We start from the raw sequence: 23,351 nt of genomic DNA on the forward strand, positions 1-23,351 counted from the left end.
GGGTAAAGCCTTCAAAGGCAGCTTTATGGAGGATACAGGGAGTTTCCAGTCAAAAGAGAGAGGCAGCAAAATGTTGCTTTTGTGAACTCTGCGTTCTTCCAAGGAATCAAGCAATTGTAATTACTCTAACTGCAAGAATTGGTTTGTAGATTGTAGACCCACACTAAGGAACTGATCTCCTTTTTTACTAGATGTGTTCCTGGTACCTGCATGAAATATACTGCTATAAAACCACTGTGAAGAAAACGATCTAATGAACTGTATTTCATCAACTATACACTTTCTGCTTTAAAAACAACAGTCTGTCTATTTCCCTTCCTTAAGGAGAATAGTCTGCTGTGTGTAGTAGTGCACAAGGTTGCCTCTGTGCTGACTTTCTGGCGGGCTGCCTGGGATGCTTTTACAGGATGCGGCTGAATCATCTTGATTTCCGCTACACCCTTAAACCCTTGAATAATTCCTTAAAGGTTTAAAGAAGGGCTGATCCTTAAGATGAAAACCTGCCCTAGCCCAATTCGGAAAAGTTCAAAGCTGCCTCCAAAGAAGCTTACCTTTCAGCGGTGCCTGCTACACTGTGGGATGCGTTTGATTAGTGTTATAAAATTTGTTCTGTTATTTTGCTGGCAGCTTCCCCCACCCAAGGTGATGGAAGATACACAGATGTACACTAGTCATATAAACTCGCTTGCCCAAAGAATAAAATTCAACTTCATTAACTTCAACAAGGAAGCATCTGTGTGCATGAACCTTAGAGCCAGGGACTGGGAAGTGTCTTGAACTAACAAGATAATCTAACTAGCCATGTAACATAATAAGCTCCCACTTCTGTGCAAATTCTGCTGGGGGGGGCACACAAGTTGTAAAGGCGTCTCTCAAAGTGTTGAGAAAGGAAGAAGCATCTACCTACTTCTGTCCCACTAATCACAGTTCTATAAAGGTTACACCTCCACCTGCTACATTTGTGTTTGTAAGTCTATGTTTTTATTGAATTGTTTAAATATTTTATATATACACCTTATTTTAAGTGATGTTTTAATGTTTTGATATTTACTGCCTTGGGGACCATGTTTGAGTGGAAAATCAGCTTAGAAATGTTTTAAGTAATAAATCTTTTTCTACACTAAAAAGCCACAAATGTTTTGCTTTTCCTTGTATAGTGGGTGCGCCAATCCCTTCATCATTTGGTTGATTTTTTTTCTATACCGTTCAGTGCTCTATGGCATCTTTTGAGAGTGGTCCACTCCTCTGAATCAAACTTTTACCCTACCGACTGGTCTTTGTTTTCATTTGTGCTCTGTATATTAATACAACATACCAGTTGTATTAGTCTGTAGTAGCAAAATAGAAAAGAGTCCAGTAGGACCTTTAAGATTAACCAACTTTTCTGTAGCATAAGCTTTTGAGAACCACAGCACTCTTCGTCAGATGCAATACTGTGCATCTGATTAAGCAGGTTCTGGCTCACAAAAGGTTCTGCCACAATAAAGTTCTTAATCAAAGTTGCCCCTCGCGCCCCCCCCCCATCTTTGTTGTTCTGACTGCCGCAAACTCTCTTCACGTCCTTTTTCAGATGGGGCTAGGAGCTATGTTTAGATTTATGAAATATTTATGAAATATTCAGTTCCCCAAATCTTGAGTCTTCAAAAAAAAAGAAGAAGCCCTAATTATTTAACCTGGATTGGTGTGGCAGTAGGAAAAAAAGACTGGATGACAAAGAAAACTCAGTGTAGGCTGGGGAAGAGGAGACATGGATGTACAAGGAGCTGCACTAATATACTGAAGCACCCATTTTCTGGCAACTGAAACTCTCTCCCAATCCTTTCACCATCCAGTTTGGTATAGTGGTTAAGAGCGGCAGGACCCTAATCTGGAGAGCCAGGTTTGATTCCCCACTCCTCCGCTTGAAGACAGCTGAGTGACTTTGGGTCAGTCACAGCTCTCTCAGAGCTCTCTCAGCCCCACCCACCTCACAGGGTGATTGTTGTGGGGATAATAACAACATACTTTGTAAAGCACTCTAAGTGGCTGTTAAGTTGTCCAGAAGGGTGGGTACAACAACAACAACAACAACAACAACATTCAATTTATATACTGCCTTTCAGGACAACTTAACACCCACTCAAGAGTGGTTATGTTATCATTATCCCCACAACAACAATCACCCTGTGAGGTGGTGGGGCTGAGAGAGCTCCTAGAAGTTGTGACTGACCCAAGATCACCCAGCTAGCTTCAAGTGGAGGAGTGGGGAATCAAACCTGGTTCTCCAGATTAGAGTCCCGTGCTCTTAACCACTACACCAAATTGGCTCTCATATAAATTGAATGTTGTTGTTGTTCATTCATTTCTCTTGAAGTTGATCTCAGAAATCAAGAGGACTAGAAACTTAGTGTTTTCTTTTTCAAAATATAAATGCTGAGGGTCTTTTTTTCCAATCTGAAGACCAGGTGCCAGTTCAGAATACAGCACAAGAAGTGTTATAAGCAATGAGCAAAAGGAATTTGGAATGAAAGCTTTCCATTAAGGGCAGACCTGCTTCCACCTGCTCAGACTCCTCAACCTACCCCAGAAGCTTAACACTGGACTTCATTTTTGATGGATTATTATAATTTCAGTGGGCTGTGCCCAAGTTTGTTTATTTTGTATTCTGTTCGCTGCCTTAAGGTCAAACTTGAGAAAGACAGGAGGGATATAAATGGTTAAATAAATAAAGACAAAGTGCTCTAGAGCAAACAGTTCAAATAAGGAAGTCATGCTGCGAAGAGAGAGAAAACGGAGGGCTATTTCTATTTGAACAAAACGCAAACTTGAAAGAAAGAAAAATAACATCACAGTATTTATCACCAGGCCATGTGCCATCTTCCTTATCGTCAATATAAAACAAAGTCTAAAATGCGGGTTAGATTCTGCAGATCTGTTGCACCTGTGGTGGCACTTTACTCCAGCACCATGAAATTTTCATCAATGTGAGCCTCTCACATCAATGGCAGGTTTCTTGCACTGGAGGAAAATGCCTCTGCTCGGTTGACAGATCAACGGGATCTGGCCTCCCGAAGGTGGTTTAGCAACAGTTCTGCTGAAAGGTAGCAATCTTGCAACTGAGCCTGCGCCTTCTAAACAGAAAGGACACAAAGACGTCTCCGAGGACAATACCTTTTTCAGCTGCTGGTCTTTGAAACACTTCACGGCTCTGGCAGGTTCAGAAATTAGGTTCTTATAGTTTTCACAGATATTGAGCCTCGATTGGGCCACTTGCATTGTGCCTTCCAGAAACGACTTCCACACTGGATACATGCTCCTAAAAGACAGAAAGAAACATCAGCAGGCCGCCAGATGTGTGGGGGAGGGCAGGGAAGAACAGGAGAAAGAAAAGACAGAAAAGTTTTATTTGATGCTAATAACTGACATAAGGCTGCCAGTTTATACGCTGCTCTATAAAGCCAGAGCTCTCTCTGCTGAAGAGCGTTTCCATCAGGAACCCCAGAAAGGTCTACCCAGAAATCTGAGATCCAGCACTTTTATCACGGCTTCTGAAAATAAAACTGGGGTTACAGAAAAAACTCGGATGTTCACAGCTTCTCGGCAACCATCATGTGCTCTCTCTTCTCCGTGGCTAGTTCACGTCTCACTGGCTAGTTTCCCAAAAGATGGATTTTGAAACTGGAGAACAAAAATAAAGTTGATTCCTTGTGACCTCTCATATCATTACAAAATCATCTCCAGTTCCCAAATGCACTCTTCAGCCCTACTGGAGTCAATGGGATGTGGTCGCCATCCAAGACCAGTTCATTACAGCTCCAACATGTAGGCTGAGTGTGTGATTGGCAGACAGACTCCAGGCTCACACACTCTCCTCCATTGGCTGTATGGCTTTTTGTTAAGGTTGCAAGGCTCAAGGGTTGAGGATGAAGAAATGGGGAGGGGGGGGAAGCAACGGCAAGCTAGGTCAAGACATCACTTCCGGGTAAAACCCGTAAGTGACATAGGGCAGAGTTTCCAAAGCGTTTCTGGTGATTCCGAGAGCTACCCAATGTCACTTCTGGGTTTTACTTGGAAGTTATGTTGTGATGTAGCTGCTATCACTGTTTTTTTCCTCCCCCGCCGCTGAGGCTTGACAGCCCTACTTTCAAGGAGGAACTGAGGACTTTAGGTGCAGGCTCCACTTGTTTCATGGAAGCTCTGATTCACATTGTAGGTTTGCATACACAGTGAGAAAGTGTCCTACTGCAACGCGCTGCATACTGAATCGTGTGTCAACCTGCCCCCAACAAGCGTAGGACTGTAGTCTAGAACAGCCGAAGCAGACATCTCTGAAAACTAAGGGTATCTTCAATGAGGGTACCTAGCATGCTTCAGCTCAGTCTTCCTGAATTCTATAAGCTATTACATTAAGGACTAGGTAAGAGTGTAATCCATTTTTAATTTTATTGTAGGAACACTAGTTCCTTTTTTTTAAAAAAAAAAGTTGTATGCATTCAATACAATATACGTTAATATTTTGATAAACTTTATAATTCAACTAGCAAGTGCATTAATGTTTTCTGAGCTCCACCTCAGTAAGTTTTGGGCAAAATATTATTTCAAACTAACAGGCCACATGATCACAACTGCAGAATGTTTTCGCCAGCAATAAAAAGTATTGGAAATTAATAGGCTTGTTAAAATTACCTAAAATCATTTCGCTCATCCACTTTTATTCCAGGCCACTCTTTCTTTAAGTACTGACTAGCCAGTTTCTGAATGCCCTAGTAAAGAGATAAACACAGTGTTATTTACAAGTAAACATATAATCTCAGCATATCCTCTCATTCTTATGTGCCGTATCAATAAGAAGGAAAACAGGAATGACATTTAAACTCCCTTACCCCCAAATTCTTTCCTAGCTGAGTCAGTAAGCAAGACATACAAACATTCATCTACACACCCAGGCAAACTGTGGCATTGTTCTCCAATCTGATTAGATATGGACCTTCCAAGGAGGTCACCTGCACCTCACCTGCAGTAATAACATTAGCTATTGTCACTATAATCTGAGACAATTACTGAAAGAAGTTGCTGATATGGTTCTCATAGGCATTCATCTAACTCATTAATTAAAATGACGAAGGGGAGAATGCTGTAAGCCACTTTGGGTACCCACTGGGGAGAAAAGTGGAGTATAAATGGCGTAAAAATTAAAATTCTCCAGGTGGTGGAACAGAAGTGATATACTGGGAAGTTCTCAGAGCAATGGCATCCTCCTATGTACAATTGTAACTGTTTGCTTGTGCATAACCCTAACAGATAAAGTGACATTACATCACCAGTGTTGGAAAGATGGTTGCCTTGTGGCATGCCAGTGATCAAAGTTCTACACCAGCCACACCGTTTGGAGGTCTGCTGGTTTCATTTCAAACACCAATATGCTCAAAATGGGTTTTTCTGAAGAGAATCAGTGGGAATTTGCTTGTGTATATGTGAGCTATTCTCTCCTGACCAGTGGGAGAACACTCTCCCCTCTACCCCGCTTTTGAAAGAAAAGCTGGAATGAGATTTAACCTTGCAAGCTGAGCTCCTTTTAAGAAACTCGACAAACCATAATCTACAAGTTTATAGCTTGCATACCAAATGGAATAAAAAGGGGGGCGGCATTAAATCAATCATTCAGCTTCATTCACTCATTTACCATCATCTCAAAAAACGGCAAGATATTTGAAAGTGTTTATTCCTGTCCAATTTGCTAGTGGATCACAGGAGCGTTGCATTTATGAGCGCAGGGCAGCAGGCACAGAATAGCATAAGAAGATCCATTTTGTGTTTAGGAGCTACAATCAGAACGGTACAGTAGACTGGGTGTAAGGTCTGGATGTGGGAAATTCAAGCGCTTTTTTGATAATAAATACCAATGAATGACCAAGATGGGCATCACGGTTGTCGCGGGCAAGGAACACAATAGAGAATTTTTAAAAATCTATTCAGATCGCTTGGCTTAGATGGGCAGAGATCATTCCCAGATGAAAAACAGCCAATACTGCACACATGTACTCTCTCTCTCTCTCTCTCTCTCTCTCTCTCTCTCTCTCTCTCTCTCTCACACACACACACACACACACACACACACCCCAACCCACTTAAAAATTCCATCATCAACCCTGTACGTTAAGAAGTCTGGAACTGTGAGGTTTTGGGTATTCCACACTGGAAAGCACAAATGGCCATAAAAGCTCCTTTGCACTTAAGATGGGTACAGTGGGGTTTGTATTCATATTCAGCATATAATACAAGGTTCTCCTTGTCCTATTCTCAAGGGCACTTGCTGCTCTGCCTCTCAAAAGGTCCCCCAGACAAAGACCGTCGCTGTTGGGCTCCAACCGGGAAATCTACCAATAGTTTAACCTTTGGCACCATTACATTGAGCATGAGGTCTAGGAGCGTGCTCAGTACTTGCTTGGGGGTCACTTGGCACCCTTTTAATTCAAACAGCTGGGATTACGGTATTTAAATACAGGCAATGTCCCATTACTGTTGATATCCTATCCCTCCAACAGTTAGATATACTATAGATTCAAGGGTTTTTAAAAACCAAAGTAATTGAGTATTTTCTTTAAACAAAGCATAAAGAAGACCTTACAAGGGTAAAAAAAAGATATTTATGAAAGGGCAGCGCTAGTATAATATCCAAAGAGAAATTCAACCACCCCACGGGGAATTTGCCATAATTAACTAATGACTTTTAAAAGCCTTGCTTTGAATTAAACACTGTCCCACATGGCCTTTAAACACTATGGAGCAAGACTCGAATCCAGCGGCAACTTAAAGACCAACAAGATTTCCACAGTATAAGCTTTTGAAAGTCACACTCCCTTTGACAGATGCCTTGACTCTCAAAAGCTTATAGCCAGGAAATCTAGTTGATCTATAAGGTATCACTGGACTTCAATCTTGCTCTTCTACAGCAGAGCAGCATGCCTACCCATTTGAAACTGTAGTATCAGGTGCATTCAGTAAATAAGATGGATTTCAGAAGAGGAAGCGGGAAATATTTGGTCAAAGTGGACCAGATGGGGAAAAGAACAGCTAATCATGCGTCTAGTCATTCATAGATATTTGATTTTACAGCAATCCAGGTTCAAACTTAATAGTGGAACAATACCAGAGATGACGTTGAGTCCCTCAAAGCTGCATTATTTATTTAAAATAATACTACTACAGCTTAGAATCATACTACAGCAGTCAACACAATTAATAAAGAAAATTAATAAAAACTAAATACATTAATACAGCAGTCACCAACAAAGCTGCACCCAAGACCTGACTATTGTAATGTACTATACATAGGTCGCCTATATGAGTTAACTAGAAGACACCAATTGGTGCAAAATGATGCAGCTCGACTGGCAGCAGGAGCGAGCTGGAGCATGAATATCACTCCCACACTGCAGTCACTTCACTGGCTACCTATCGGTTACCGTGCTCAGTTCAAGGTATTGGTTATCACATACAAAGCTCTTCACAGCCTTGGTCCGGCAAACCTATGGGACCGCCTCCCTCCCTATGTCCCTCCACGGCAGCTTTGTTCATCTGAATAGGGTCTCTTGCAGGTGCCAACCTGTACTTGGGTGAAATCCGCAACACCTTGTACATGGGCTTTCTCTATGGTGGCCCCTACCCTATGGAATGGCCTGCCTGAGGAGGTCAGGAGAGTTCCCACTCTCCTGGCTTTCCACAAACAATATAAAACTGAATTATTCAAAAAGTTTTTTTTACTCAGATCAGAGGCTGTATTGTAGGGAGGGGTCTCAGATGCTTCGCTAATGAATTAGGGACCACAGACTTTCCCACCATGCTGTCTTGCATACTATCTGTTGCTTTAAGTATGACCCTACTGGGTAGTTCTATGTTGTCAAATGTCAGTCCTAAAATGAGTTAGGGAGGGACCACAGACTTCACCACTATGTTGCCATGTGTCCTATCTGTTGCTTTAAATATGTGCTCCTATGAGCTACTTGTGTTTCATGTTGTTTAATGTCAGTTTTAGAATTGCTCATGTTCTGTTTCAACATTTCTTCAACTCTGTATTGGATCCTTGCTAATGTTATATCTTTGTAAACTTGCATTTATTTACCCTATAGCATTGTTTACAGAAACGTCCTTCATGTTGAGTGTACTAATCTCGCATCGTCTAATCTGCCTTGAGTCTCAGTGAGAAAGGCAGACTATAAATTAAATCAAAATAAATAAATAAATACTTACACTCAAACACTTTCCGTCAAGACAGAATAAAACCAAAGGCCTCCCATGCAGATATATCAGTTTGGCTAGTCCTCAAGAATTAACAAAGGATTTTCAACACTGACTCTTTTTATACCAACTGATGATGCCCAGATAGCACATTTTAAAAACTTCACACACACCACACCAGTAGTTCTGCATTTTACATGTGAACTCCCCACTAAACAAGAGCAAGAGCCAGAATGACAACTGAACTTGTTTCTCTGAACATCTTTAAAAAGAATGACAAGAATAGAAAAGTCTCAAGACTTTCCAGGGATAGTTCTAAGGAGAAAAACCTCTTGTCACCCAAGTTGGTTCTACAAGCCAGCTTTCCCTGACATTTATCAATGAAATCCAACTTTTCAGGTGTTCTCTATGATTAGAAGGTTAAACAGATCCATATGCAGCAGAAGAATTTTTTTTTAAAAAAAAAACATAGACATGCTGAGAAAATTGTCTTTGGCAGGAGATTTTTGACAGTAATGCCAGAGACAGAATGAATTGTGCAAAGGCATGCTCAATTAAAATGTTGCATGAAGTAGAAGAATAAAGTTTTGTAAATGTTTCAAATTAATGTAACATGGTATTGTCTTAAAGGTAACTTCTTCCTTAAAAACAGATTTCAGGCATATTTTAACTGTACTCCAAGGAGCTATCCAAAATTATGAGTGTTTCCTGTGAAAAATGTCTACAAACATTGAATGGGGAAAAAGATTTTTTGTAAAGCTCCTCAAAATCCACCAACCCACTCACAGCAGATATTCACGGCTATGTCATGGCAGTTACACTGTTTTAAGTTCATAAAATACCAAGGTTTTGCGAGAAACATGGAGGATCCACACTGTAACATAATCCTCAGATTATCCTGTGAAAGCTGTCCACCATCCTGTTTTAAATCCTGTTTTAAATGCGTATTAACACACTGTTGTTTTAATGTTTTAATGCAGATGTAATTTTATTGTATTTTAATATGTTTTTATCCACCCTGAGCCCGCTCGCAGGGAGGGCGGAATAGAAATCTGAAACAAACAAACAAACAAACAAATCTGCCTGAACACAGACCAACAGAGAGAACAGGACTAGCGAAGTCCGGAGCAAATAGAAGCAGAGCCAGGCTTGCCCTATACCAAAATGTTTGAAGTGGACCCACTGGATTTGAGTCCTGAGGCACATGGGAGACCAACAAGATTTCCAGGGGGGTAAGCTCTCAAGAGTCTGAGCTGTCTTCTTCATACACAAGTTAAGAACGGAGATCCCTGGGCCTTTCTATCCCAGACAGAAGGCAGGAGGGGTTTTTCTATGCAGATTCTAGCTGACCCATGTAAATTCTCAAGAGACTAAATGCCATGACCCCATTGCAATTAAAAGAGTATCAAGGAAAGGGCCTTCCTGACCTACTCACCATGGATAATTCTGGATTTGAATCCAAAGCTGTTGTTGATTCAACAACAAAGACGGCTAATGAACAGGGAAATTTTTTGCTTAAAGGAGCTCCCAGTGACTAGACTTTACTCGATTAGAAATCTGAGGGTTTTTAAATTTTACTTCATTTATACTCTACCCTTCTCCACAAAGGGAACCCAAGGTCCCTTACATAATTCTCTCCTCCTCATTTTATCCCGAGAACAACCCTGTGAGGTGGTTTATAGGCTGAGCGTATGTGACAGGTCACCAAACAAGAATTCGTGGTAGAGCGGAGATTTGGACCCGGGTCTTGCAGATCCTAGTCTGATACTCTAATCCGTACCCAGCACTGGCTCTCTAGATTATTTAGATGTTCACGTGCCTATATTTTCAAGAGGTGGGGGTTCATTAAGAACTCCCCGGGGGGGGGGGTAGGAAAAAAGGGGAAGACCCTCCCCCCCTTGCTTCCCAGTTTTATGGACCTGGCTGTCAGACAGCTGCCATTGTGGGCTCCCTGATTCCCTGGGTACTTATCCCTTCGGAAGCCACTGTAGGTGTTCATCTTGGCTCCAAGGGTTGAACCCTTGAGCTCAAGCACTTGCAAAATCATTTTACTGGGGGGAGGCCCAAGCTTACCCCTTTCCCCCTTTGGCCTCCAAAGCCATCGTAGAAGCCACTCAGTTAGTATGGAATGGTCCATTCCCAGGATCCTTAAAGTTATAAGTGGCACCACCCCTCACAGCTAAAGAATGGGAAGGGGGCAGGAAGGCTTTGGAGAAGAGGCCTGCCTGGTGCCAATTCCACCCGTGCATGGGTGGCCCAAGCTGGAGGGGAAGAAATAGTAGGTTGCCAGCTTCTCTTCAGCCCAACTGCTGGCCCCAGCAGGTTGAAGACTCAGCTCCAGTTTGCTGCTGCAAACACATGCACAGCAACCCCTCAAATCAATCCTGGCGAATTTGGGGGACCAGGAGTATGTTCAAAACAAAAGACCTTGCAATGCTTGGCTGCAAAGGAGAGAAAAAGGTGAACCGAGTTAAAGTATTTCAGCTCTTCTCTCTGCTCACTTTTCAACAGATCTCTGAGTGCGGGGGAAGTAGTAATTTTAACAAGAAGCAAATTTTAACAAGAAGCAAAATAACTAGCACCATTACTTGAGCACTTCAGCGGACAGAAGCAAGAAGAAATAGCCACCTCCACTGAAAGAATCCTCCTACATACTTTAAAGGAGTGGGATTTTCCTTAGCTGTTTAGCAATTTTATACCCCACCTTTGGAGCCTAATAAAGCTGTTTAAAAGAGGGCAGATAATGTGCCCCCCCCCGAAAAAAAACACCCCCCAAAACCCTTTTTCCTCTGGTAAGAAGAATGATTTGGTTCAGAAAAAATGAAGGATATGTACTTGATGAGATTAAGTCATTCTCTGACGAGAATTTCAATTGCAGTTTCTGCACCAGCTTAGCTGGTCTGCTTCAGCACCTTGGCAATTCCATCACACACAGAAGTAAGCGGTCTCATCAGTTAAATCCCCTATACCTGGAATGTTAAGAAGGTCAGCTGCACAGCATCTTCAGAGATTACTTAACCCCATTTTCAGGTCCCAAGCACAGCTGTCCTACGCTGTTTTTCCCAGTGTTCTTCCCTCCTTTCCCTTCCCCTTATATTTTCCCACAGTTCTTGCACTTCTGCATACACAAGCAGTATAAGAGAAGTGCACATCTGCAGCAATGATTTTCAGCACCCTTCAGGAAGTTAAATCTTATCTGGCAGTCTTCTGGATTTTCTAGAACATCACAACTGTGAAAACTGGGACACAATGGTGCTTGTGTTGCTTAGAGAAAGGTGGGTACCAGATGGCAGCTTACAAAGCTTCCTGTGGATTGCAGGCGAATTCTGAGAAAAAGAGGGGCACCGTTGGGTCTTACGGCCTGGACAGAGAGGTCAGTCTGACGAGGGACTGAAGGAGCTCTTTTCTAGGTGAAGGCACAAAGCCCACGCACTCCCTCCTCCAGAAATAGATTTCCAATGCACACGAGCAGTTTGGCTGGAAAGCCTCTTCCTGGAATTTCTGATCTTCTCCTTCAGATGTTCCATCTGCTGCAAATGCCAAAACTCTTGTCTCGGTGGGTTGGGCTTTCCAGCTTATCCTACTAGGCACTACTACCTTCCCCCTCCCATTGCTCTTGAAGCACAGGGGATAACAGGCAAGACCAAAGAGCTAGGAAATGAACAGCACTCTCAAGGGGTTCGAGGGTGACATACACAGACCTCCACTCCATCTTTGCAACAATCCTGAGAGGTAGGTTAGTTTGAGAGAGAGCAGGCTACCCAGTCAGCTCCACGGTCAGGTAGGGGTTTGCCCCCATGTCTCCCCAGTCCCAGCCCCCATTCCTTCAACCTCCTCAGACAGGTAGATTTCTTAGCCAGCGACTTCTCAGCCAGGTGAATGCATGAATAGCCCACGGCTGAACAACAGATCATAGCGCCTGCAGCCTCTTATTTGGGCGATTGCCTGAGACAGGTCATTGTTCCGCCTTGCCCAGCCATTCTGATTTTCTAAGACTTCTCCCCTTATCACTGGCTATCCTCACGTAAAATCAATCCAAAAGTAGACCACAGAAGTGGAGCAGCTGAACCTGCAATTCCGAAAGAAAATCATTTCCTTTACTAATATTCTCGCAATGGGAAAAGATCTTACATGGCAGTAATTATTGCGCTGCAGTCGCCTGCACACACTGTGTCCATATTGTGAGGAAAATAAGCCCCACTCCAGAGGAGAGAGGTCACTGAACAAAACTTGGAAATGACCGCTTTGTCAACTATTATACATTTGATGGATTTGGCCTTGTGCCTCCCACAGGGAAATACCTTTGAAGTCTATTATAAAACACTCTAGATCCCTCCCATTTAACATCTGTATTGCAAAACAAGAAGATTCTTAGCATAGCTCTTAACAGGATATCCTTTGCCGAGGGGGCTACATCTGTAAGTGTCCTAACGTAAGAAATAAGTTGGAAGAGTTTTCTGTTTGATGTTCTCCTCTCCGCCCCTGCTGAGAATATTTTGTTTTTGTTGGGTGCCAATGTAGCTTAATTTGTACAAAATGTTCAGCACTCCAGAAGATATTTTATATTATTTATTAGAGAGAGGCAGTCCCATAGATATGAAGGACCAAGGCCTCAAAGGGCTTTGCATATGATCGCCGAAATCTTGAACTGAGCCTGGCAACTGATGGGTAGCCAATGGAGTGACCACAAAACGGGAGTCGCATATGCATGTTCTTCCCAGCTTCTGATAATAAACGAGCAGCACTGTTCTACACCAACTGCAGTCTCCACGTTGACTTTGAGGGGAGACCCATGTAAAGTGCATTACAGTAGTCCGTTCTATGAGGAATGATTTAAACCAGTCCAAAGCACATCCCCTGACACTCGCTTTTACTTTGGAATGCGTCAATAGAATGAGGCATTCTGTGTCAAAGGCTGCAGACAGATCCAGGAGTAGCAACAAAGAAGTATGGCCTTTGCCTACATTCAGACAGGGGTCATCCACTAAAGCCACCAGAACCTTCTCCATCCCACAGCCCAGCCTGGAACCAGACTGAAAAAGAGTCCAGAGCACAAGAGTTATCTAAGAGAAGGAGGGCAGGAAGGGTTACATCAGTGCTTAGTTCTCGCTGCCCCTCCTTACATGCCCAAGGTAATGCTGATAGCCACTTTGGGGTCAGGAAGCAATTTTCCCCAGGCCAGTTTGGCTAGGGATCCTAAGGGTGTTTTGCCATCTTCTGGGCATGGAGTAGGGGTCACTGTGTGTGTGTGGGGGGGAAGGGGGTAGTTGTGAATTTCCTGCACTGTGCAGGGGGGTTAGGCTAGATCACTCTGGAGGTACCTTCCAACCCTATGATTTTATGAAGACCTGGAGTTGGTCTGCTACTGCTTTCTCAATCACTTTGCCTAGAAAGGACAGATTAGAGACTGGACAATAATGGGTCACATTGGTTTTTTGTTAAGTGGTCAGGGGAAGGTGCCCTGAGTTAATGACTGATTTCTGATAGACATCCAGGGCTCATATATGAAGTCGTTACATGATTTTAACACCCAGGAGGGGCAAAGATTCAGAGCACAAGTGGAGGCCTTCACAGATTCCAGGATCCTGTCACCATCCATCACTGTTAAGTGGGTCAAAATGGTTCATAAACGGAACAGATGCTGCATTAGGCACTTCTTCCACCTCACCTAAATTACAACTGGCATCCAGATCAGAGTGCATTTGTGCTATTTTGTCAGCAAGAAACTTTGCAAAGGTGTCATAGCTAATTGTCTTTTCTGAAGACACTAAAGGTTCAGATTTGGCAGTCAGAAGGTGTTGTGATACCTCCAACAGCCAGGATGGTTGTGAACCAACTGATGAAATGGTTGCAGAGAAATAATGCGTCTTTGCCACTATCAACGCCACTTTGTAAGTTTTCCAGTGGGCTCTATAGCGTGCTGTATCTGATTCAGTATTATTTAAGACTGGCAGCAGCCAGGGTCTCATTTTTAAATACATTAACAAGCAGAATTTTTTTACCTTTGATACATTAACAAGCAGAAAGCATTCCAGGGAGATGGTAAAATACTGGTTAAAGTGAGTGCGGATATTTGCATCTTTCTTTATTGTAGAAGGCATGAAGTAAATATTCATGTCTGAACCGCTTCTTTTGAGGTGGGTATCTGAAGAATTAAGTTTTTTCTTCCAAGATTCTGGAGTAAGCTTAGCAGTCAGAGAGTAAGAACACAGGTTCTTTCATAACATGGTAACTGGTTTAAAAACAGGAAGCGGAATGTAGGAATAGGTGGGGCAGTTTTCACAATGAAAGGAAGCAAACCGTGAGGTCTCCCAAGGATGTGTGTTGGACTAGTTTTACTTCACCATTTGTAAATGACAGAGGGCTTGGGATGAGTGGGGAAGTAGCCCATTTTGTAGCTGCCACCAATTTACTGAAGATGGTGAAAGAAAACACAAGCAGACTGAGTAGTCCCAAAAGAAAATGGCAAAATGCGGGTTCAATATAAATAAACGTGAGGAATCCATGCTGTGGTAGACAAAAACAGGTTCTGCTATGGGTGCCACCCTGTGAGATGCCGGCGTGCCTGACTTCAGCATTAAAGGACCTTCAGGGAATATGCAGGATCCTACTCTGTGGAAGGAGGGGGGTATACCTTACCCTCACACCCTTTCAGTCTGCCCGCAGGTCCCTTCAACCTGACATAGTCCTGGCTGCCTTCCACGACAGCTGTCTCCATCCAGTTGTCAGTGGTGGTGGTCCTCGTCCTCCTCCTCCCGCTGCACACTTCACTCCACTCCTACACAACCCACCACGCCCTGTGGGTGGATTCTCTTTATATCCTTTCCTCTATTCTCAGCTCCACCAGCCAGCCACGCCCCCCTCTGCACTCTACCCATGGCCCTCATTGTCTTAGGCAGCCGCACCTGTGTTCTCTCTGCTGGCTGCCCTGATCATCCACAGCTGTGCTTTCCTGGCTGGCTGCCAAGCTTTCCCTGTGGAGTGCCTCAGGTCGCCATACCTGGGGTGGCTTTGCTCCCAGCTTTTCCTGGTCCTGGCTAATCCCCCTCTGGCTTGCCTGGAGGCTGGGGCATGGTCCTGAGCTGTCTTTGCTGCTGCTTTTCCTCCTCTGCCAGAAGACACTCTGTCAGAAGACACTCGGGTCCGTCAAGATCCTGTATCTTTTCAGCGGGCCTGGAAGACAGAGATGTTCCGCCAGGCATATGGTTGAGGCCAGCACTGGATCCATCTAATTAGCCTCCCTGCCGGTCTCCTGTCAGTGGGGGGGAGCATATGGTCCATCTGCCTCCCCATGCTTGAAGAGTTAGTTCACCAACCCACACCTCCACCCTTTTCTTCCCTTGTGTATGGTGGGCAGGGAAAGGGGGGAGGGTGTCCCATTTGGAATGTGGATATCCATGAGATGTTATTTTATTGGTTTTACTTCTTGTATCTTATTTATGATTGTGACCCGCCCTGAGCCTGCTTGCGGGGAGGGAGGGCTAAAAATCCAATAAATAAATAAATAAATAATAAATAAATAAATAAGGTTGCTGGCTGGCTTTTTGGCTGGCTGCTCCTGCTCCCTGTACCTTCTCCCTCAGGTCTATTTCCCTCCTGACAGTCCTCCTCACTCTCCCCGCCCGTCCCCCTGGTCTCCCACCAGAGGGTGGGGCTAGCTGGCTTCCACCTGCCCCACTTGACCCTCTGGGGCTTGGGAGTTGCTCTGCCCTCCTGTGGCTGGGGTGCCTCTTTCCCCCTTCTATTGTTGGTCCACGCTGGCCCTGGGTGTCCGTTGGGGTGGCTGGGTAGTTGCCCCCCAACTGTCTCCCATCCCCTCTTCCTGGTAAGTCCAGGGGCTGAGCCTCAGACTCCAGACCGCTTGTGGGACTGTTTTCAGAAATTCTTCACAAAGGTCTGAGAAATACAACTTTCACCATACTTTTATGTTTCAGGAACGTTTGGAATTCTGTATACTATTCTGCTTACCCTATTCCAAGAAGGATTTCACAACAATGTAAAATGGTGCTGAAAGGGGCAATCTAAATTATTAGCGCTGGAGCTTTTTAACTATCAGGAAAGGATAACATGGGGGGGGATTTAGGAGGAGCAAGATATAGTCTCATAAATCACGATGTGGTGAAGCAGACAGAAACACCTAGCAGTGTTCTTAAGATTAGGCAGACTATAGTCACAATTACGAAAAGCACCGGTGATAGGCCTCAAGGGATTGGAGCAGGAAAGTTTGAAGCCAGACAATCTTCTAAGTTTCTCAAGACAGACAGGCAGACAGATGGCCAGCTTTGCCTCCAAATCACCACATTTTCCTAAAGTGCTCTTCAGAATTGAGCTGGCTTGTCAGGCATAGACCAGGTTGCCCCTGAAACATACAAGGGACTTTGACCAGTTCCTGTTCTTATCAGATAAGATTAGAAGCGTCATCTCCAAGAACACTTTCTCAGGAGATGTGCTCTGGCAGCCGCCACGACAGGGAGCAAAAGCCAGCTGAGGTGAACTGAATCATTCCTCTTGCTATCCCACGCAGCAGCCAGTCTCCCTCCACCGAAGGGCTCTGCCGCCACTGCGGCCTTCAGGGAACTGGCGACACTGGCCGGCAGAACTCCTACCTTCTACATTCTTCTGGCCTTTGGGCACATCTGCATTTCTCTTTAGCACAACTTTCCCCGTCTCCACTCTTCCATGCACTCCTGCTCAGCTTGTCCTCCGGCAGCGACCGGTATTCTGGTCACACTGGCCCTGCTTTTGGTTCGTGGCAATACAGCTTGGTTTTTTGTCACATGCCCTTAACTCCAAGGTTATCACAAACAGAAATCACAATTCTAGCCCTGTCCACTAGAAGTAAGTCAGTCTCACACAATGATTAAGTTGTTTGGAAGGACCCAGAATCATAGGACAAATCCCACATGCTCACAGAAATATTCCTTTTGATTCAACAAAAAACCTCATAACATACACCCTTCCCCTTTAGAAAGTCATGATGAGGAAGGACGGCAGTTTCTGTCCCAGTCTTGATACAGCTATTGAGAAGCAGCTCCATTGGAGATGGTGGCAGGAGATTCACTAGAGAGGCTTAATGGTAGGTAGGTAGTAGTTTATTGCAATTAGCCACTGGCCGTAGCAAGTTTAAAATTAACAAATAAAATATGCAGTTGATAATGACACCATAAACTCCAAGAGCTTTGATAGAGGCTTAATGCAAAAATGGTGGGAGCATTTAATTGTTTTGTATGGCATATAACAGGGTTAACATACCTGTAACTTATGTTCATCGAGTTCTTCTGTGCTGACACACATGGGGACTGCGCAGGCGCAGGCCAGCCGCCGGAGAATTTTCTAGAGCTTCCATGGCTCCGAAGGGGCCGTTTGTCGCGCGCCTCAGCGACCGTTTTCCCGCCCAAACGGTCACGTGATCCTCCAGCGACCAACGGCCCCTTCCCTCAGTTCTCCCTTGCCGCTGCTTGACCAACACACTTCAGCCATAACACCTTAAAAACACCAATTTCCGTTACAGCCATCACATTATCGTGCATTGGAATTCACAGCGGGGTAGGAGGGAGGGTTGTGTGTCAGCACAGAAGAACTCGATGAACATAAGTTACAGGTATGTTAACCCTGTTTTCATCTTCGTTCTTCTGTGCCTCCACACATGGGAGTGTACCAAGCTTCACACAATAAGGAAGGCGGGGGTGAAGTCCAACACAATTTTATTGAACAAACAAGAACAACAATAAATAGATATGCATATATACATCTATGTAAAAAAACTGTGTAAGGACACATAAATACTCAATATTTACATATATATACACCCCAAGGTACATATATACACTCTTCCACTCAAGGGTACCCAGCAGGTACGCCAAGAAAGTCATCCCAAAACTCCTTCAGGAAAAAAGGGAGTGTAAGACAGCCTTGGCCACAGATACACCCTGCTCCGCATTGACATCAACGGCGTAATGCCTGACAAAGGTGTCTGCAGAGGACCATGTGGCTGCTTTACAAATGTTAACCAGGGGCACCCCCCTGAGGAGTGCCGAAGAGGATGCTTGGGACCGCGTGGAGTGGGCTCTGACATGAAGCGGGCAAGCCACCCCTGCCAGGGAATAGGCCTTGCTAATGGCCGTCACAATCCACCTAGACAGGGTCTGTGAGGAAGCCCTGTTACCCTTGTCCTTGGCCCCAAAACATACAAACAGGTGAGGACAGGTGCGGAATTCCTTTGTCCTATCCATGTAATAGGCTAGGGCCCTCTTCAAGTCTAGGGAATGAAGGGCCTTTTCCCCCTTAGAGGAAGGTTGAGGAAAGAATGCAGGCAGTGAGATATCCTGCGAGAGGTGGAAGGCGGACACCACCTTGGGCAGGAACCCGAGGCAGGGACGCAGGACCACCTTGTTGGGATGAAACACAAGAAAGGGAGGGTCAGACCGCAGCGCAGACAGCTCACTGACCCTTCTGGCCGATGTGACGGCCACCAAGAACACCACCTTGTAGGATAGCATATCCAAGGGGCAGGTAGCCATTGGTTCAAATGGAGGCAACATGAGACGTGAGAGCACCAAGGACAGTGACCACTGAGGCACTGGCGCCGACACAGGTGGGTAAAGATTGTACATGCCCTTAAGGAACTGGCGGGATTGTGGGTGAGAAAACACCGTAGCACCCTCAACTCGGGTGTGAGCAGCTGATATCGCTGCCAGGTGGACCTTGAGGGAGGACACCTTCAAGCCCAGGCCACGCAAGTGGCACAAATACTCGAACACAACCCCCAAGGGACTGCTGTCAGGCACCACTCCTCTGGCAAGTGCCCAGAGCTCAAACCTGCGCCACTTGGCCGCATAAGCGCGCCTAGTGGATGGCCGACGAGCATTCAGGAGGACCCTCTGTACCTCGTCAGTAAAGCCTATCGGGGAGGAACGATCCACCAAGCCGTCAGGTGCAGCTTCCTGGGATCGTGGTGGACTAGGCTCCCGTTTAGGAGAAGGTCTTGCCGAGGGGGCAGACTCACATACGTCCGTTGGGACATTCGCAGGAGCTTCGGGAACCAAACCTGCCGTGGCCAGAAGGGGGCCACCAGGATGCAGTCCGTCCCGTCCTCCTCTATCTTGCACAGGACCCTGGGAATCAAGGGGAACGGAGGAAACATGTAGTGCAAGCCCTGCGTCCACGTAAACTGGAAGGCATCCCCAATAGAGAGGGGGTCGCTCCCTGCCCTGGAACAGAACGTGTGGGCCTTGGTGGTCGCCGCAGTGGCGAACACGTCTATCACTGGATGACCCCACATCTGGAAGATCGGCCCAACGCACTCTACGTTCAGTTCCCACTCGTGGTCCAGCAAAGGGACCCTGCTGAGGGCATCTGCCCGGGCATTGTCTGACCCAGCCACGTGTATAGCACGGAGCGACACGCCGTTCCTGATAGCCCACTGCCAAGTGAGTGTGGCTTCCCGGCACAGGACCATGGACACTGTGCCCCCCTGCTGATTCACGTAGTACATGGCAGTCGTGTTGTCCGTCTGCACCAAGACCTGACGATTTCTCAGCAGTGCTGTAAGAGACACAAGTGCGAAACGAATGGCCCTTAGTTCAAGCACATTGATATGGAGGGTCTTTTCCCTCTCAGACCAGACATCCTGCACAGACACATCACCACAGTAAGCCCCCCATCCCAGCAGAGAGGCATCAGTGGTAACCGTGACGTCATGGTGCTGATACCCAAAGGGGGTCCCTCTAAACAAGTTGTCATCAGACAGCCACCAGTCCAAGGAGGAGAGGATGACCCTCGGGATAGAGAATTTGAGGGACGGAGGGTGCAGCAGAGCATCGTACCTCCGCACAAACCAGTTCTGGAGAGGGCGCATACGCAGCCTAGCAAAGGGCACCACAGAGGTGGCCGCTGCCATATGCCCTAGTAAGCACTGGATAGTGCGCACGGACTGGAATCGGTTCCTTTTAAACATGGACACAAGACCCCTTAGGGACCTAGCTCTCTCCAAGGGGAGCAGAGCCTTACCCTCCACAGAGTCTAACAGTGCACCAATGTAGGACACTTTGCAGTTGGGCACCAGCTTGGATTTCTCCAAGTTCACCAGGAGCCCCAGGCGTTGGCAAGTGCTAAGTACCAAGCCAATGTCCTGCACCAGCCTAGACTCCGATTCAGCCACGATGAGCCAGTCATCGAGGTACGGAAAGATGGTACAGCCTTCTTCCCGTAGGAAGGAAACCACAGGGGCCACACATTTAGTGAACACTCGTGGGGCAGTGGACAGGCCAAAGGGGAGCACCTTATACCGGAAAACCCGTTGCCGGTAAACAAAGCTCAGGTATTTCCTGTGCTCCTTCCGTATGCCCACGTGAAAGTATGCGTCTTTTAAGTCAAGAACCGCAAACCAATCTCCCTGTTTCAGCAAGGCGATCACAGCCGCCAACGTAACCATTTTGAATTTGGTCACCTTGAGGAAGGCATTAAGGCCCCTCAGATCTAAAATGGGACGTAAGCCCCCATCCTTCTTGGGGACCAGGAAGAACCTAGAGAAGAAACCCTGTACAGAATCCTCATAGGGCAATTCTTCCACAGCACCCTTGGCCAAGAGCGACACGATCTCCGCATCCAGCTCGGCCATAGTGTTATTGACAGCTGTCAGGGGTGAACTGCATCTAGGCAGCTCCACAAACTCCAGCCCGTATCCCAGTTCAACAATCGTTAAGACCCATGAGTCAGATGTTATTGACTCCCACTCAGAGAGGAGTGGACTCAGTCTGTCCGAAAAGTTCGGGGATACGGCTGGCGTGACCCGTCAGTACTGCCTCCCGGCGCCCTGCTGATCTTTCTGCTGGGCCGGTTGTTGTGCCGGACGAGGCTTGAAGGGCCGACGCCTCCTCTGCTGTTGTGCGGGAGGGTAAGGCCGCTGCTGGTAGGCAGGATACTGTTGGTAGCCCGGCCGCTGCTGTTGGTATCTGCCCTGGTAGTGGTAAGGGCCGGACCGGGGAGCGTACCGTGGCCTGGAGGAGGGCTTGTCCGCAGGAGCCAGCCCCAAGGACCGCGCCGTCTGCCTGTCCTCTTTTTTCTTTTTCAGGGTCTCGTCGGTCGATTTGGAGAACAGCGAGTCCCCTTCAAAGGGCATGCTCTCCACCCTGGAACGCACCTCCTGGGACAGGGCCGTAGACCGCAACCAGGAGTGGCGCCTGAGGACCACCGCCGAAGCCATTCCCCGAGCAGCAGTGTCGGCAGCGTGGCTTCCAGCATTCATTTGCTGTTTAGACAGCCGGACAGCCTCTGTCTGCAACAGGGAGACGACAGCCTTCTGCTCAGGTGGAAGGTCTCGGGTATAGGACGCCAACTTCTCCCAGAGGTACAGTTGGTACCCTGCCATGATGGTCTGGTAGTTGGCAATCCTCAGACCCAGCGAAGCTACAATGTACTGGCGCCTGCCCATGGCATCAAGCTTCTTGCCCTCTTTATCGGCAGGCACCGAGGAGTGACCCGATCGCCGGGGGTTGAACTCCTCTGTGACCAAGGAGGAAGGTGGAGGGTGCTTCACCAACGCCGGCCAGGTGCCCTGCTTGATCTTGTAAAGCTGCTCGATGCGCTTGGATGTTGGAGGCTGATCACAGGGCACCTGCCACACCTTCTCCACAATCTCCTCAATACCCTCGAGCATGGGGAAGCCAACGGACGCCGGATTATCCCCATAGATACCTGCTGAAGAGATATCCATCTCGAGAGCCTTGGCCATCCTTGCCATCTGGTCGGCGTAGATGCGGAGGTCCTCGAATGGCGAGTCCGCAGATGGCACTAGCTCCTCAGCCGGCGACGGTTCGGACCAGGACTCCGACTGGTAGCCGCCAAAGCTCTCCACATCCTCCTCATCGGAACCGAGCTGGGATTCCGGAACCTGGAGTGGAGGGGGAGCCCACGCCGGCCTCGACGTCGATGGCCCCGGTTCCGACATGGAGAAGCCGGCAGGTGCCCCTTCCCACTGGCAACGGTATGGCGAGGGGAGGTAGGAGGCCTGTCGATGTTGGGACGCAGTGGACCGGGCTGATCGCTCCGACGAGGAGACGGGCTCGGTTCCAGCCTCGGCGACTGAAGAGCAGGCGATGGTCGGCTCCGACGGTGCGGGCTCGGCTCCGGCCCCGACGAGAACTCTGCGGGCACCGTCTCGAAGGCAATCGGATCCGGCACCGGCCCGGGGATGTCCTCTGGCTCGGGGGAGCCCAGATGAGGGGAAGGTGTGTGAGGAAGCACGATGACCTCCTCCTGAGGAGCGGGACGCGGCGACCGATGACGTTTAGTCTTCTTCTTCTTCTTCGCCGGTTCCGAAGAAGACCTCGGAACCGACGCGCTCCTCGACTTCGAAGGGGACCTCGGCTTCGACCTCTTAGACTTCATCGGAATCGATCCGATCGTCGGTTCCGATCGGGGACTCGGTACCCGGATCCTCGGTTCCGATGTCGGTCTCGGATCCGACCTGGTGGACGACGCGCTACGGGGCGGCCGCACCGGTCCCTGCGCTGGAGAGGCCGCTCTCGACGCCGAGGCACTCGGGGGACGCGGTTTCGACCCCGACCTCGCGGAGGCCACTGAGCCAGCTCTTGATTGCCGTTCGGCAGAGGGGCTAGGGCCGGCCTTGGGGGAAGGTAACGGGGCGCCTCCGGACATGACCTTCTGCCACAGGGAGGAGTTCAGTCGGGCCTTGCGCTCCTGCCGGGCCTTGCTGGTGAAGCCCTGGCAAATCCTACAGGCCGACACATTGTGGGTCTCCCCCAAACAAAAGAGGCACAGTTCATGGCCATCGGTCTTGGCCATTTTCGTGTGGCATTGTAAGCAATGCTTAAAGAGAGCCTTTGAGGCCATCTTCAGGGGCACGCTAGAGAGAGGTCAAACAATCCGGGTCGTATTTACCGAGTCCAGTCAAAGTCCAAATCAGTAAGCCGAAGATTAGTCGAGGTCCGAAGTCCAAAGTCAAAAAGCCAAAGATCAATCAGAAGTCAGAAAAAGCACAAAGCACAGAGCAACGAAGCTCACGTTCTCTCCAAGCGGCGGCAAGAAGAGAACTGAGGGAAGGGGCCGTTGGTCGCTGGAGGATCACGTGACCGTTTGGGCGGGAAAACGGTCGCTGAGGCGCGCGACAAATG

General features: G+C 47.2%; 1 protein-coding gene across 1 annotated transcript in view; it reads right to left on the minus strand.

Annotated features, from left to right (window-relative positions):
• The window catches only part of FCHSD2 (FCH and double SH3 domains 2), a 202,347-nt gene that overhangs the window by 109,988 nt on the left and 69,008 nt on the right, over positions 1-23,351 (minus strand). The window contains exons 4-5 of the mRNA XM_054974082.1: positions 4,666-4,742; positions 3,151-3,295 (exon numbers count right to left, since the gene is read on the minus strand). Coding sequence (XP_054830057.1) covers positions 3,151-3,295; positions 4,666-4,742 — 222 coding nt within the window. The remainder of the gene's footprint in view (positions 1-3,150; positions 3,296-4,665; positions 4,743-23,351) is intronic.

The sequence above is a fragment of the Eublepharis macularius genome, chromosome 3 (assembly GCF_028583425.1).
Source record: "Eublepharis macularius isolate TG4126 chromosome 3, MPM_Emac_v1.0, whole genome shotgun sequence".
NCBI classification, from domain to species: domain Eukaryota; kingdom Metazoa; phylum Chordata; class Lepidosauria; order Squamata; family Eublepharidae; genus Eublepharis; species Eublepharis macularius.